Here is a 17,537-nt window from a genome sequence, read left to right on the forward strand (position 1 = left end):
GTAAAGTTTTTAGAAATACAGAGATTAATTCCATCATTGGCAGCACCAAGTTCCCTTTGCAGCATTCGTAGGTGCTCAATTCACTGTTACTACACAGATCAATAAATGAAATCACTGCATTCAATACAATATCAATACAAAATACGCATGCAAATCACTGGAAAAAAAAATATATAGAGAGAGAGATTAATTTAAATATTAACTGCATTCGCAAATTAGCATGTAGCTTCACAATAGGCCTAACCCTACTGCTGAAAAAGTTGGTTGTTGGCTTTACCGTTCTTACCATTCCTAGTTTTAGTAGAAAGCAATACTGAAGTGGCATATTTTTACTTGATTTGTCTGGGATAGAGTTAATTTTCTTCCTAGTAGGTGGCATGATGCGGTGGTTTGAATTTAGAATAACGCTGATACCACACTGATGTCTTAGCTGTTGCAGAGCAGGACTTACACGAAGTCCAGAATTTTTCAGCTTCTCACACTGCCCTGCAGCAAGAGGCTGGGGGTGCACCAGGAGCTGGGAGGGGACACAGCCAGGACAGCTGGCCTAGGCGAGCCAAAGGGGTGTCCCACACCGTGTGGTGTTATGCTGAACATCTAATATGCAGTGGCTGGCTGTAGTGGGCTTTTACCCGTGAGCTTTTACTTCTTTTTCCCTTCGATTCTCTCCCCCATCCCACTGTGGCGGGGGATGGTGGGAATAAGTGAATGGCATTGTGGTGTTGAGCTGCCTGCTGGTTTAAACCACAACATTACTGTAATCCACCATTTCCTGATTATAAATACATGTATGCTAAGAGCAGAGGTTTTATATTTCTGGAAAGAATATTAAAATTTCTTTACTGGTCTTGTGTTTCTTCCCAGGTTGAGCACGTACTTCCTCTTCTGAAGCGTGGAATTGGTATCCATCACGGCGGTCTGCTTCCTATCTTGAAAGAAACTATAGAAATTCTTTTCTCTGAGGGCCTAATAAAGGTATAGTTTTGTGTTCACATTTGGGTTTTAATCTGTTCTGAATATGCTGTCAGTAATCCTGACAAACCGAATGAGTTTATCTTAGCTCAGAAGGCGTTCTAGGATATAGTGAAGATCTGCTTCTTGGGTGAAAAAGGGGAAAGAAAGACTTACTGCAAATGCCATTCTGAAAAATGCTTTGGGGTTTGAGTGTACTTCTATTCAGGATTAGTATTTACCAAAAGCTTTTTTAAAACATTGTATAGACTAGTAAGTAGGCAGTCATAAAAAGAACTACGTACATATAAGGGGCAGGGTTCTGTTTTGTGGATCTAGATACTGGGTTCTGCAAATGCGTACATCCCCTCTGGAGGTCTTTAAGTCTTCCAGTGACACAGGTTATTTGATGTAATTAGTTGCAGCTCCCTTTCCCTGAGAAGCGTGTGTGCATAATTATCTCCATCTTTATGTGGGAAAAAAAAAAACTCTTGAAGCTGTTTTTTACCACGTAGTCTAAAATGTGTTGCCTTAAATATCTTATGATAGTACATAATCACAGCTCTAGTTTTAAGTGTTCAGATTTTATTTGGAAGTATTAAAACTTATATTGTGCAATTTCAAAATTTTCAACTGTTGTATGATATATGGTTATGAAAAAGCAGACTCGAGGGGCAAAAGTGTTTTCTGAAATCTTGCAAGTGCTTCTAGCATTTATTGCATTTGCAGGGCTTGTGTTTACTTCTGGCACATGGTCCCATATGACTAACCTTGTTTTCCTAGAAGAAATGAGGGGAGGGGGAAAGAATGGTTTTGTTCCAGTTTTTAAACATTTAATGTGCCTGTGTTGTTATGTTGACAGTACATAAGTAGTAAAATCTGGAGTTTTGTGCAATCTTTGACTATGTACGTGTTTTCTTAGTCTTTGTTTTTGCTTGCTTAACTTTAGTCTGTTTATTTAGGCCTTATTTGCAACAGAGACTTTTGCTATGGGAATTAATATGCCAGCCAGGACTGTGCTGTTTACGAGTGCCTGCAAGTTTGATGGGAAAGATTTCCGATGGGTATGTGAAAAAGAGGTTGTGCGTGGGAATGACTCAATTACATTATTTAAACTCTTACTAAGATAAGATTTACTGTTGACATATGCACTTCGGTGTCATAGAAAATATTTTTTTCTTTCAAAAAATCTTTCTGGTTGTTTACTAATCAATTTATAATTAGCCTACAAATTCCAAAGACAAGATTCCTCAGAGTATGCATGAAATTATTTAATAGTGGGTTTACATGGCAAGGGGGCTGCAGGGATAGTGAAAAGAATCCAGCAGCTGCCCCACATTAGATAAAGGCCAGCTTCAATTAGCTCTGAAGGGACCTGCTGCTGCCCAGAGCCAAGCCAGTAAGAGGTGCTGTTTGCTCCTCTGTGAGAGCAGATCGAAGAAAGGGAAAAAATCTGCAGAACAGCAGCTGGGAGAGTGAGGAGCGGGAACCAGCAGGACGGCTGGAGATGGGCACGCAACAGAAGGCACAGCAGAGAGTGACCATGAAGGAGCAGCAGAGAAGAAGCATCAGGGACTGACCGCAGCCCCTGTTCCTCGTTCCCTTGCACTGCTTGGGGAGGGGAGATAGAAGAGGGTGGATGGTGGGAAGGCGTTTTTAGTTTGAATTTTTAGTTTCTCACTGCTCTAGCTTGTTAGTAATGGGTAATAAAATAAATTAATCTCCCTACCATGGATCTGTTTTGACCGTGATGATAATTGGTGAGTGATCTCCCTGTTCTTATCTCAACCCGTGAGCCCTTTCCATTGCATTTTCTCCTCTTTTCCCTTTGAGGAGGGAAGTGGGAGAGTAGTTGTGGAGTTCAGCATCCCATATGGGTAAAAACACCACAGATAGATACAGCAAAAGGGCATCAAACAGGTTAGTGCTGAATAAGCCTAAGTGCTGATTAGCCTAAGACTTCTTGCAGTTTGTCCTGAACTGTGAGACCAAGTATTTTCTTTCATGTCAGAGGGATCTGGAGAATAAGTGGGCTCAGTACTCTCATGATGATCACCAAATTGAGGTTTTGACACACCTGAGAGAAGAGATGATCTACTTTAGGAGAATATTGATTGTTCTGTTATAGCAGAGTATTTAGGTTGGCCCATGGAATGACAGGGATGTGAGAAGGAAGGGTTGGGTTCTTAAATAGTTGGAACATAAACAATTTAAACATTTTTAAATGTTAAAACAAGATCTGTAATTCACATGTAAATAATAATAAGGGTGTACAAATCATCACAAAAGCTTTATAAGTGTTGATTCCTCTAAATGATTCCTCTTTCAGAGATGGGAAAATAAGGTAAATGGGACATGTAACAACATATGTTTTGCAACAAACGTCTCTTCAATCTCAGTTTGGGCTGTTCAGCTTCACAAGTCATTCAGTCTGATTGGATGTCCTTAAGAAATATGAAAGAAAGAATTAGCTACCTTTTTGGTATCAGCTATGTGGAACTCCTGCTTTTAAATTGACATAGTTTTTGTGACTGGATGTTGCAGATGCAATATATTGTAATGATCTCCACCATGCACTTCAAACTTAAGATTTACAAGTGTGAGACATGAGTAAAAAGGGGTTAGCACGTATTGAGATGGTGTTAGGTGTTAGGGAAATCACTGTAGTAATGTATCAATAAATGTAGCTATGAAAGCACTGGTTAAATCATCCTTTTGACAAAGAGTATTCATAAATGTGGATTTTTATGTTAGATCCTTAGTGATCAGTTAAAATGAATTTGATCTGTGATGACTGTGTTTTATACAACTCTTCTGTTAATTTTTATAGGTCATGATCATGTACTATATAATCATACATGGCACTTCACAAGTTCTTGCTGTCTTTCTAGTGTTTGTTACATTTTTCCCTTTTATCTTAGATATCCTCTGGTGAATACATTCAAATGTCAGGTCGTGCAGGACGCCGAGGTATGGATGACAGAGGAATAGTAATTCTCATGGTGGATGAAAAAATGAGTCCAACAATTGGCAAACAGCTTTTGAAGGTAAGAGAGAGAGAAAAGCTGTTTTGTTGCTTTTTCTTTTGTTTTGCTTCCAGTTTCTCAGGGATCTCAGTCAGGAGAGCCAGAATTTTATCCTCTTTCTTTAATGATGCTCTAATACTACAGTGATCTGTTTGTTCCTTGCTGATGGCAGTCAATTCAAGAATATTGGTGCATAAGAAAAGTTTTGCTGAGCTCTCACAAGGGTAATTAAAATGTTGGTTCTGTGGTAAAATAAAGGCTTGTTAATGGTCTTTTCAATGTAATAGACTGAAAAATGAGGTTCAGTAAGATAACTCAAAAAACAAGATTACCGTCAATGACCTAAAAATGACTGGAGAAATTCATAGGGCCTGCAGGAAAATTTTAGAAGTTTGTGAATCAAAAGTGTCCAAAACTACTCTTGTGGTTGAAATCAGTATTAGATTATAGGGCTTCCCCAAACTATAATGGAAGTTGTTACAGAGTATTATGATCTTTTTTCTTTATATTTCAAATATGAGACATTGCACTCATTGTCGCTTTTATTTAAATTCTGTGGCAAAAAATATCATATTGATGCAAAATACTGTACTGTGTGCATAGACCATCTCAGGCTGCTTACAATCATTATGAAAATATCTAAAAAACTGAACACTTGAGGGACTGCTCAATACATTACTCAGTAGCTTGTACCATTGGTAAAAAAAAATAGTAGGTCATTTGTGGTCAAACTGCATTTATAATATTTTTAGGGTTTGCATAATTTGTGGGAATCATTTTAAAGTCAGTATCAGGATATGTTAATAAAAATACGTATTTGCAGGTCTTGTGGCAAAAAAATCAGGAGCCGGTGTTTCTCTGTTTTGTTAAGATAAATTTAAGAAGGAGGAAAAATACGTACATGGCTGCAGTTACTTACTGTCCGTACTATTTGTTCACTCATAATAGACCTGTGCGTTAGATCCATCTTACACGCAAACAGTGTTTGCCATCTTGAAGTCAAAGTTTTCATGAATTTTTGCTAGTAAAAAGAAATTTGAAAAATACTGGAGCTCGTTTAACAGCAGGAGATATAAAATGAGAGAACAAAAAAAGGCTTGTTTTGAAGTCTCAGTTTTGTGTACTTCTAATCTCTATTTCTATAAAGAATATTTTTTTTAAGTTAATTTATTTGAAATGAATATAAATAGTTTAAGAAAAGCGAATATTTCATTTTTTTGTCTCAACCATTTAAAAGGTATTTTTGCATTTGTAATTTCACTAGTTTGAGAATCGTAGGACTCGATCTGCATGAATTAAGACAGAAGAGGGAAATAATAAATCACTTATATTTTTTGGATATCAGTCCAGCGGAGGGCCACAAAGATGATACGGGGCCTGGAGCATCTTCCCTATGAGGAAAGGCTGAGAGACCTGGGTCTATTCAGCCTGGAGAAGAGAAGACTGAGAGGGGATCTCATCAATGTGTATAAATACCTGAGGGGTGGGAGACGGAGGGATTTGGCCAACCTCTTTTCAGTGGTTTGTGGGGACAAAACAAGGGGCAATGGCCTCAAGATGGATCACGGGAAGTTCTGCACCAACATGTGAAAGAACTTCTTCACGGTGAGGGTGACGGAGCACTGGAACAGGCTGCCCAGGGAGGTTGTGGAGTCTCCTTCTCTGGAGATATTCAGGGCCTGTCTGGACGCCTACCTGGGCAGCCTGCTCTAAGGAACCTGCTTTGGCAGGGGGCTTGGACCAAAATGATCTCTTGAGGTCCCTTCTAACCCCTACAGTTCCGTGGTTCTGTGATCTATATTTTTTGTCTAGATTTTGAGGGGAAAGTAAAGAATATTTCCTTCATGGAAACTGTAAGCCCTTTGTTTTTTCTTTTGAAATATAAGGAAACAAAAAGGAAAGAATAATGGAAACCTTTTAATTTTTTGTTATTTCTTGTTTCTTCTCCACTGATCTAAATAAGTTAATGTATTTAATTAATTTGTCACACTACTTTACTGGGGAGCAAGGACTGAATTTAAGATTTCTTTTAAGAAGATTGGAAAGGACTCTAATGAAAATATTTATGCTTCTGAAGCTTCTATAGCTATTCAGCCAGTTGCTGAAAAGGCAGTAAACAGAATCATTTATGAGATGAACAGTATAATATAAAAATACTAATTTTCCTTTTTAAATACAAAACATTTAGAGGATATTTCATGTGAAAATAGGCCAAGAATGCATGCAAACCAATGACTCTTCACAGTCTGTACTCATCCTTAAGTGTGTTTAAATTAGACTTCAGTTGCTGACTGACAGTGTTTATCTGTGGCAAGACCATGATTGTGTCTTGTGGTAGTATTCTGCTGCCACATCAAGTATTGGCTTTGCTCCAGGACAAGCTAACAATTTATAGGGAAAATTCAAAAGAAATAATTTAAAGAACCGTATTGGGAATAATAGGACACTTCTTATGTAAGGATACTTACATTGTAGCTCTTCAAACCTCATGCAGGTCTGATCCAAAGCATTTCATGAACACTGGAGTGAAACATCTAAGAAATGCTGTGATCAGCTGCCTGGCAGTGTGATCAGTGAAGTGAGGGCTTTGTATACGTCTCAGTACCAGTAGTGATACTGCAGCTGTGCTTGTTGGCTATGACACTGTTTATTGCGACATTGTGTACAGTTCTTCAAACTTAAAATTCAAAGTTCACATCTTAAATGGAGTTCTTATGTGGGATATTTGTAAATATTTCTTAAACTCAGTGACATGCATTTGTCTTCTGCAGTGTATCTAGGTTTTCTGTTTACCCTTAGCATTTGTTTGACTGCTGCATATTTAGTAAACTGGTGACTTGCATAAATCTATGAATTTATAAAAACTGAATGCTTATAATACTGTTAGCTTCCTGAAGACAATAAATTAAAGTCTTACATTTGCATGTAAAGAAATATTTTATAAGAATTGGCTGGGGTGAGGGGGAATTTTAAACTGCATCACATTAGTTTAGGTGGGAAGTGAAAAGCTTCTCCTGGACGCTAGATGGCCTTTGAAACTGGAGCAGCATGTCTCTAGTTGGCCACATTACAAAGCAAGTATTCTTACAGAGACAATTGGGATGCTGAACAGTGGTAATCTGTTATCTCTCTAAAAGTCGAAAATCTTAAGCTAATTATATTATGGAAATGAATAATTTTATAATGAAAGAAAACATGCTAGTGAAGTATGTTTTAGAGACTTGCATTTGAGTGTATCAGTGCTTTACATTTTACTTACTCCTTCACAGGAGAAGTTAGATGGGACTGAAAAATTGAAAGAAAACATTCATCTAGCCAGATAAAATATACAATATTATGCTTTCCTTGTCACTTGCACATGTAACATAAATAGCCCCAATGCCAAGCTGCAGGAGGTATTCCACTACCTACATCTGGCTCCTTGGCAGGGCCTTCATTTATAGAGCTGGGATTGCTGTGGTTATTTGGCCTGTATGCTGCTGTTAGAAATCTGTCTGGTCTTTTTGTGCTTTATTTTGATTCTTAGGTTTTATTATAATAGCCAAATGGGTATGATAGGAATTCAGGGAGTTTAATATGTTTCATTTACCTTCTTGCCTGTCGTATGACCATGATGCAGTTACATGTTGGAAAGTTCCTTAATTTTGCAAGCAAGTGAATTGTCATTCCATAATAATTGAGGCAGCATCATTAGGCTTTATGTTCTCATTGTTTGTTCTGTACCACGTATAGCTCAGTTCCTTTCAGATTCCAAGTTACAAGGAAAATTATGTTCAATGTGCAAAGCAATATTTACATAAAAATAAGGAGATTTGTAGTGATCAGGAATAAATGTATGAATGGAAATGGTGAGGAGGTGATGTGGAGTTTCAAATATTAGAAAGTTTCTGGAATACAAGTGATCTGATGAATTTTGGAGTGTTACTAGTTTTACAAAGCAAAGCTACCTGTCTGCAGAAAGGGTTAAAAAGCTTTTGCCACCAGTGTCATTTTATGTGGATTTTTAACTTCAGAAAGTGTAGCAAACAACTATAACTCTTCTGTGAGTTGTGAGGTAATCTGAAATTACAAGATACTGTAAAGACTATGATAAATTGGAATTAGACAAAAACAGTAGCTAATGTATGGGAAAGAAAAAAACTTATGCATTAGTAATTCATGTAGTCTTTGCGTTGTTTTTTTTTTTGTTGTTGTTGTTGTTTCTTCTTTGGGCTCATATGGTGTTGACCAGGGGAATTTTAGGCTGGATGTTAGGAAGAACTTCTTTACCGAAAGGGTTGTGAGGCATTGGAACAGGCTGCCCAGGGAAGTGGTGGAGTCACCATCCCTGGAAGTCTTCAAAAGACGTTTAGATGTAGAGCTTAGGGATATGGTTTAGTGGGGACTGCTAGCGTTAGGTCAGAGGTTGGACTCGATGATCTTGAGGTCTCTTCCAACCTAGAAATTCTGTGATTCTGTGACTGATAGGCCATGCAGCTGCTCCTATATTCTGTTCTCTGTTTTAAAATAAACAAGTGTATGTACTTAGTTGGGTTGAAAAATAGTAAAATTTCAAAAATTGCCTAGTGCGAAAGTATGGATTCTATTGTTTGAGGGGGTTGTTTTTTCTTACTGTTCCGTTGTTGTTAGAGAAATTTAGGGCAGTCCTAAACTGTCGTTCGTCTTTGTTAGTGCTTTAAATTATCCATACACATTAGCATTATGCTGGTTTTGTTCAGGTGACCTCTTTTGAGCAACATACAGAAAACCTTTCTAACGAGTGGGAGTTTTTTCAGCTGGTAAGATTTACTCAATTGCAGTGAGTTTTCACTTTGCATTTATTAGCTGTACCAACTTTTTGCTGTATGATCAGGCAGTGAGCCCAGAATTAAAGCATCAGACAAGGTCCTTTTTGGAAGTGAAATGCTTAGCACTGTCTAAAGTGAAGAAGTTGAGGTTGGTAGCTGTGCATGGTTGCCTCTGAAGGCAGACGGAGCGCTGTGGACAGTCTCTATCAGGAGGCTCAGGGTACAGTCAAATACAGGCAGGAACCTATGTCTGAGCAGTTGTTTAAGTGCAGCATTCAGCAAAATCACAGCACACGCTTGGTTGGTGAGAGAAGGATATCCTGATAGCAGAATGTGTGAATAATGTCTCGGGGCAAAATGCGGTGGCCTGTATTGAAATTGGGATAGAATGATAAAGCTTACTAATATGTTTTTTTTTTTTTTTGAAAAAGATTGCACAGAATCTTTAGTACTGCTGGCAAAAATAAATAAAAGGCAGCAGGTTAAGCACTCCAGTCAGACTGTCATTGCATCAACATACATTGCTTTGGCTAGTATCAGCTTAATGCTTCATCTTAAGTATAGTATTTTACTTTGATTTGACTTAAAGGTTACTGGGCAAGAGGCACAGTCCAGGGGATGCATCAGGATTTGAAAAACTTAATGAAGCTTAGTTTGGAAGAGAAATAGACTTCAGCTGGGGGTTGGCACTAACACTTGTTGGAAAAGCCATTGCAAAATCTGAAGAAATACGTTGTCACTGGTACTATAAGGACAGTGTAAATTGGTTTGTAATCCAGAGTTATGGCATAGATGAGGATCTCAATGAAACAAACAGTTTTTGGATACTTTATCAAAATTTAGTTAAAAATAATTTTAATATGTTTCTATGATTATTTTGCATTTTAAACTGGCAAACTCATCTTGTTCTTACAAAGCTTGGACTGCAGAAATTTTCCAGGCTTCAATTCAGGAAGATACTTAACATCCAACATTAATTTAAAGTCTGCTTAAAGTCAACAAGACTTCATTGTGAAATTGTGGAGGCATTCAGCTGTTTGAAGGCAGACAGATTTTCAAATGCCATCCTGAACAGGCTCATGATTTTTTAGACAGCTAATACTAGCCAGCAGATAGAATTGAAAAGCAAGTAGATCTTCCTGAGATTTGCAACCAAAATGTGGCAAGATGGGTTACATCAGATGGCACGTAAATGGTTAGTCACTCTTGGACTTCATTTCAGGCTTTTTCTGGATCCAGGAGGATTAAGCTAACTGGTATTATTTATTAATTGTGGTTGCTTGCATGTTAATACCACAAGTTACTTGAAGTTTTATTAGACCTGTCTGTGGAAAGCAGCTTTTCCCCCAGCTGACTGTACTGGGTTTACGTGGCAAGGTTTTGGTAGCAGGGGGGCTGCAGGGGTGGCCTCTGTGAGCAGAGCCCAGCAGCTGCCCCATGTCAGAGCAGAGCCAGCTCCAGATCCTCCAAAAGGGACCCACTGATGGCCAGACACCAGCCAGGGAATGAGGCTGGTTGGGCCACTGGGAGAGCAGATTGAAGAAAAGGAAAAAGCAAACAAAACAAAAACCCTGCTGTGCAACAGCAGCTGGGAGAGAGCGGTGAGAAGCAGCCCTGCAGCCCCCAGGTGAGTGCAGGAGGAGGGCAGGAGGTGCTGCAGGCAGGCAGCAGCAGTTCCCCTGTGGCCTGTGGAGGGGCCCCTGGTGGAGCAGGCTGTCCCCCTGCAGCCCATGGGTCCCACATGGAGCAGATCTCCACGCTGCAGCCCCCCCATGGGTGGAGGAGCCCCCGGTGGAGCAGGTGGATGGGGCCTGGAGGAGGCTGCGGCCCATGGAGAGCCCCCGCAGGAGCAGGCCCCGGGCCGGAGCTGCAGCCCGTGGAGAGGAGCCCACGCAGGAGCAGGGGGTCTGGGGGGAGCTGCCCCCACCCGTGGGGGACCCGTGCTGGAGCAGTTTGCTCCTGGGGGATGGATGGACCCCGTGGGACGGAGCCGTGTGGGAGCAGTGCTTGAAGAGCTGCTGCCTGTGGGAGGGAAAAGAGGGTAGTTGGGGGGAAGGTGTTTTTAGTTTGCTCCTACTTTTTCACTGCTCTAGCCTGATAGTGATAAGCAATAAATTATATTAATCTCGTTATTTCAAGTTTTTTTTTACCCATGACAATAATTATTGAGTGAGTCCTTATCTCAGCCCTTGATCCACTTTTCAACATACTTTCTCCCCCTTTCCATTCGAGGAGGGGGAGTGAGAGAGCAGTTGTGGTGGAGTTCAACTGCCCAGCTGGGTAAAACCACCCACAGTGACATATTTTGGAAATTTGCTTTTACTTTAGTAAACTCGTCACTGCAGTGTTACAAATTTAACTACATTTCAAATTATTAAGCTAGACTTTTTGCTTTGACTTTGCCTTATGCTTAAAACAAGATATGTGAGATATGACGAACAGACAAGATTCCCTGAACATGTTTTTATGCTATTTTTTTTGTTAGAAATTTACATCCTTTGTTAAGGCACACTTTAAATCAAAAATGTACTGTGTATTTACTGACCTGATAGTAGTCTGTAGTAGCGAATCTGAAACCAGTGTTTTGAGTAACTAAACTAGCTTCTGAGTGTAGATACGGATACTATTTGCTGTTTTCCATTTCAGCTTCCTTTGAATACATTCAGCTTGGATGGAACAAAATTACTCAGACATTATGCAAATACAGTTAGTATTACCAAGCCAGATCCAAAAGAATTGGTGCTGAACACATTAAATGACTATGCCTCTCCACTCCCAGCTCCCCCAGTTTGTTTGTATTCTGGGCAGAACAATTAATGATCCTTTATAGAGAGGGTCAATATTTAAATTTTTCAAGTTATAGTAAAATATTTGTATAAAATACTTGTAGTTATAAATATTTGCTTGAAAGTTTAAATACTACTTTGTTAAATAAGGATGGTTTGGTACAAGTGCATAGGATTATTATTTTTTTTTTTTCTGTGACAAGTTCAGAATGGTGATAAAATGTGGAGTGGAAGAACAGAATTTGGAGTGACCAGCCTGAGGTAAAACAAAGGATATGACGGCAAGAGTTACTGTCTTAGTGAAAGTAAATGACTGAAATGTCGAGTCATTCAGAACTAGTTTTCGATGGTTGCATGTAAGAGAAATCAAGATACATTGCATGGAAGAGAAACCAAGATAGGGTCTTGGGTTTTTTAAGTCTCTTGTTAGAACTGAAATTTTTGTGGAACCAAAATCTGGGTGTTTTTCATCAGCAAAGCCTGCAGAAAGCAGTCATTTGCCACCCGTAGTGGCTTCTGTTTGTGTTGGTGTAACTGTTTTTGAGACAAAGCGGTGAGCCAGATTGGTAATAAATGTATGCTTAAAATAGCTGCTTAGTATTGTTTATTAAAAAATAACCCTGCAGGAGGGGGTTTTATAGTTCTTGCAGTCCTGCTAATGTAGCTCAGGACTATCTTGGTATCAGTATAACTACAGAGTCTTTTTTGGTATTTCTGAGAGATCTGTTTATGCAAACGGTACCTACATAACTGATATGTGGAAAAAAGTGCACTGATAGTATTTCTCGTAAAGATATTTGTCTTACAGATGTATCAAGCTGCCACTTGTGTCTTTAATGAAATCTTTCTTATTGTGTTATTTGCTCTCTTTGTAAAGCTGTTCTTTATTTCTTTATTGGAAACTAAATCATTCAGCTTGTTTCTAGAAATTTTGATGAGCAAATTAAATTATCAGTTGGACAAATGGCCTAAAATATGATCTGTGTAATTATGAAAGACACTTTTTTTGTTGCTTAAAAGAAACTGTTTGTGTATATATAGAGAGGGTGTTGCCTCTTTCATCTTTGTTAGCTCTCAGTGTCCCCGTAAGTTAGGTTCAGACAGTATTTGCCATCGTACATTCCCTGTGAAAGCTTTGCACATGTTTTCCGTGAGAGACTGGAGAGCAAGAAAGTGCTATGTAAAATTTGTTTCTGTCTCTGCATGGGAACAATTTTGAAAGCGTAAATATTTTTACCCACTATGAGAGAGAACAGAGAGAGTAACCCTTACCAAATGTAAGTCTCGCTCAACACTACGTGCCATGATGCAGCAACGACAGCCTCGCATCTCCAGTTAGGCAAGGTTTCCTATTTTTAACAGCAACAGGGGAAAAAAAAAAATCTGAAAAAGCTGTGAATATCAAATCCAGACACTAGTCTGCCTCCTCCCCAATTGTTTTATGTTTCTAATTGATGTGGGCAAGAAATAGTAGGGCTAGTAAATGCTCAGTGGCCTGCTTGATGATTCAATTCAGAGATTCCCTTCTGCCATCATTGACAGATAAAGAAGGCACAGCGTATAGCTGCTGTAATTTTCAGTTAATTCTTGACTAAATTATTTCTGTAGTGAATTGTTTATGCCAGTGTTCTTGGCTTTTAAAATTACTATCTGAAACCTATCGTTCTGTTCCGATCCAAATCTTAAAAGGGTGCTCATGTTAAGTTGACTTCAGACTTCTGAAATGGGGTGATTGCAAGAACACCAAGTAGGTCATTAATTTGTGAGAACTGCACTTTGTGTATCCAGGCTGTTCTCATCTGGAGAGATAAAAATCATTCCAAAATCATTCCTCTGTCTGCCCTCTCCTCCCCCCCTTTTTTTTAATTATTCAGAAATAAATCTGTTGTTACTGCCTGTTGAAGGCTCGAAGCAGTGGACCGTTCTCTTTGAAGAGGGGATTTAACTTGTAGAGAGGGGTTAGGAGTACTTGGATGGTACAGCAGCAATAAAGTGATGGACACAGCATGTACTTGAAGGTGACTGTACATGGCAGTTTTTCTCATCAAAGTTCATTGCAGCTCTAAGCAGTTAGGCTTTTGCGTGGGTGGTTCTTTCTTTTCTGGTGGCTCTTTCTTTTTGTAATACAGAACCTTTTCTCTGGAAACAAGGAATAGGCTTCCACAGACCAAGAGAACTAACTAGAGGCAGGTGATCGTGAACTCTGGCCTGAAGAGGAGAAAGCTGATTAACTGTGACAGGAGGATCTATGGTAGAGGGTGAGCTAAATGTGTCAGGCACATGCTTCACACTATTTTTAAGAAACTAATAATAGTGATACAGGGCTTGAGCAGAGAAAGGGATTGCAGGAGGAGCTAGAACTGGACAGAGAAAAGATAAGTTAAACAGATCTGCCTCCTGTTATACCTTAGCTCCAAGGAAACCCCAGGTTGGTTGAACCCTTTACACTGCATAAACTCTTGAGTAGCAAGTTAGGAAGGGAAGGGCTACCTTATCCATTTTCCCATTATGAATACATCTCATTTTTCTTCCTCTCCCATTCTCCTTTCCTTCCACCATATGTACATGACAAGTGTCTTTATGTAACCAACTTCCTCTTCAGAAATCATGCCTGTCTTTGTTATTTGACAAGGGCTGCTTCTTTAATCATGTTTAGTGAGTATTTAGTACGTAAGGGTAACTGTATTTTGATTTTAGCTTTCCTAATGCAGCTGCATTGCTATTAGGTACTTGATTCAAAGGCATCTGGATGATTGCTGTACGCTGGATGTGAATCTGTTCATAGCCTGGGATGGTCAGAAAAGAGTAGTGCCCTAGCAGAATTCTCTGGCTGTGCTAAAGGTGAAGTAGAGTAAAGCTATTTCAGTTGTGTTTAGTTCGGAGAAGTTACAATTCTAGTTTCCAGAAAGGGAAAAAAAAAAAAAAAAAAAGGAAAAAAAAAAAAGCTTTTTTTGACTTTTGATTCTGATTTCAAGCATAAAATTGCCTAAGGATCAACAGTGAGAATACAGGAATTTCTGAAACTCAGAGAAAAATCTGTGAGATGAACAGAAACAATTCACAATTTTTGCCAAAAAAAAAAAAAGAATTATTATTTTAAGTGCTTTGTCTTTGTCTTTGTATGGTCTTATTCTCAAATTGTAAAATGCTGGTCATGTGTTTAAAATAAAAGTTGCCACATCAGCAGCTGGCTCAAATGCTGCCTTTCAAATACGTCTGCTTTTTGTGATCTTTGAAGTAGCTAGCTTTCTTTTTCATTTGTTTTTAAATCACCCTTTCTTCACAGACTCCAAAGTGAATCTGCTGGATTCGTTTGGTCTTTCCTGGAATGTTTTGTGCGTATGTTGTGCTTGTGGAAAGAATGTTGTTTTCTCACTTTATGGTAGTACGAGTGTGATATGTCGATTTTATTATTTCAAATAGCTGATAATCTTGCTAACTGATAATAACTGATAATCTTGCTGATAATCTAACACAGCTAAATTAAGCTTTAAAGCAACGTAGCACTGTGAGGATGGATGGTGGGGTTCACAGAGTGATTTCGGCGGCATTTTGTCAGATCTCTGCTGCTCTGTAGATAGGGCAGTGACCGCAGCGAGCTGGCGGGTGGGATCCAGCTGCTTTGGTTGATGCCTCGCTAGAGCCATAAATGTTGGTGTTGGGAAGAATCTGTCCCCCTCTGAACTGGTACTGGCATAATCGCTGTGTCGTAAATGCCATTCTTTAAATGGCGTTCTCTGTTTCAGAGAAGCAAGCTTCTTAGGGAGTGGCAATTTCTCTTGCCTAGAACAACTGATATATTTAGAATAATGGACAAGAGCATTGGGCACGAATCCTTGTTTCAGGTTTAAGGAAAAAGTTGTGCGTTGGTTAGCATCAGCAACGGAAGTTGTCTGGCCTTCAAAAATCTGTAGAAACTTCAGATTTCCTGAACACACTGCAGCTCGGCTGTTGATCTTGCCCCTGTTGACACAAGTCTGTTTTATCAGAATCCCATTTGAGGTAACTTCAGAACTGATGGGATTAATTTAAATGTACGTTTCATTATTTAATTAAAGAGATATTTTTGTTCTCTGGCGCATCTATTGATTAAGAAAAAAACACACCTACTTGTGTATTTATCACCTACACATAAATACAATATAGAATCATTGAGTGAGTCTCTAGCTACAGAAAGCAAAATGTTAGATTGTTTTATCTTACACTTGTTTTACATGTAATTATTTTGTTACTTCCTTGATACAAACATTCAGTAAAGGGTTCTCTGTAACAGCTGTTTTTTTGTTTTGTTTTGGTTTGTATTTTTTTGGTGTGGGGGTTGTTTTTTTTTTTGTGCTGCTTTAGTCGAAGCATTAAACACCACAGTTGGTGATTTCATACTTCAGAAGTTTTTGGTCTCTGTCATCTGGTCACAGTGACTTCTTACTCATTTTATCAGTATGGGCTTCTGTGCTGGTACTTGAGTTTGTTTCTGCTTAGAGAGGCTGTAGTGTGGCAGTCTTCTGCCTCGGTTCTGCTGTGTGTTCTTTGAATAGCTGGTTGGTTTCATTATTATTATTATTATTATTATTTCATTATTATTATTATTTCATTATTATTATTATTTCATTATTGTTATAAACATTTAATTGGTATATATTAAATCTCCCTATTGGTTAAGAACATAAGTAAGCTGTGGTACTTCTGTCAAGTCCAGTACCTGTTTTTTGACAGAGGATGGAAGTAAATTTTCTTAGAAGATAAGAACAGGGAAAGGAAGTAGCAAGGGGATACCTCTGCAGAATAATTCCTCAGCATCTTTTAATGTTAAAAATGTGATTTATGCTATTTATGTTATTTAATGTTATTTAAAATACCTGTAAACAGGAGCTTATTTTAAATAAATAAATGAAGTCAAACTTCATAGAATCCTTGAACAGAGGTTGGATGGGACCTCTGGAGGTCACCTGGTCCTGAAGCAGGGCCACCTAGAGGAGGTTGTCCAGAACCATATCCAGACAGCTTTTGTGTGTCTTCACAAGTGGAGAGTCCACAGCCTCTGTGGCATAACCTGTAAACTAATTTTAAAATGAGACATTGGTTAAGTTAAAGAAGCTGCAGGCTACTTATTCTTGAACAAACTTTCCAAGACATGAGTAAGCCTTACTCCTAGAGAGAAAAAAAGGTATGGAAATAAGTTTTTCCAGTCTGTTAAAACAATGGATTTAATAGTTAATAACTATTGTTTTAAGGTTAAAGTAATTGAACAAAATAATGAATTATGAGAAATGTTAAATGTTTCTTTTGAACTTCTCATAGAATCATAGAATCATAGAATATCCTGAGTTGGAAGGGACCCTTAAGGATCATCAAGTCCAACTCTTGACACCGCACAGGTCTACCCAAAAGTTCAGACCATGTGACTAAGTTCACAGTCCAATCTCTTCTTAAATTCAGACAGGCTCGGTGCAGTGACCACTTCCCTGGGGAGCCTGTTCCAGTGTGCAACCACCCTCTCTGTGAAGAACCCCCTCCTGACGTCCAGCCTAAATTTCCCCTGCCTCAGCTTAACCCCGTTCCCGCGGGTCCTGTCACTGGTGTTAATGGAGAAAAGGTCTCCTGCCTCTCGACACCCCCTTACGAGGAAGTTGTAGACTGTGATGAGGTCTCCCCTCAGCCTCCTCTTCTCCAGGCTGAACAGGCCCAGTGACCTCAGCCGTTCCTCGTACGTCTTCCCCTCCAGGCCTTTCACCATCTTCGTAGCCCTCCTCTGGACACTTTCCAACAGTTTCATGTCCTTTTTATGCTGTGGTGCCCAGAACTGCACACAGTACTCGAGGTGAGGCCGCACCAGCGCAGAGTAGAGCGGGACAATCACCTCCCTTGACCTGCTAGCGATGCTGTGCTTGATGCACCCCAGGACACGTTTGGCCCTCCTGGCTGCCAGGGCACACTGCTGTCTACCTTCAACTATATTCAACTTGCTGTCTACCACGACCCCCAGATCC

The 17,537-nt window shown here is 39.2% G+C and overlaps 1 protein-coding gene across 1 annotated transcript in view; it reads left to right on the forward strand.

The window, feature by feature from the left end:
- Nucleotides 1–17,537, forward strand: part of MTREX (Mtr4 exosome RNA helicase) — a 46,926-nt gene that overhangs the window by 12,788 nt on the left and 16,601 nt on the right. The window contains exons 13-15 of the mRNA XM_082783222.1: nucleotides 865–975; nucleotides 1,914–2,015; nucleotides 3,873–3,998. Of these exons, the coding sequence (XP_082639348.1) occupies nucleotides 865–975; nucleotides 1,914–2,015; nucleotides 3,873–3,998 (339 nt within the window). The remainder of the gene's footprint in view (nucleotides 1–864; nucleotides 976–1,913; nucleotides 2,016–3,872; nucleotides 3,999–17,537) is intronic.

This window comes from Aythya marila (genome assembly GCF_965140915.1).
Source record: "Aythya marila genome assembly, chromosome: Z".
In the NCBI taxonomy this organism is placed as follows: Eukaryota; Metazoa; Chordata; class Aves; order Anseriformes; family Anatidae; genus Aythya; species Aythya marila.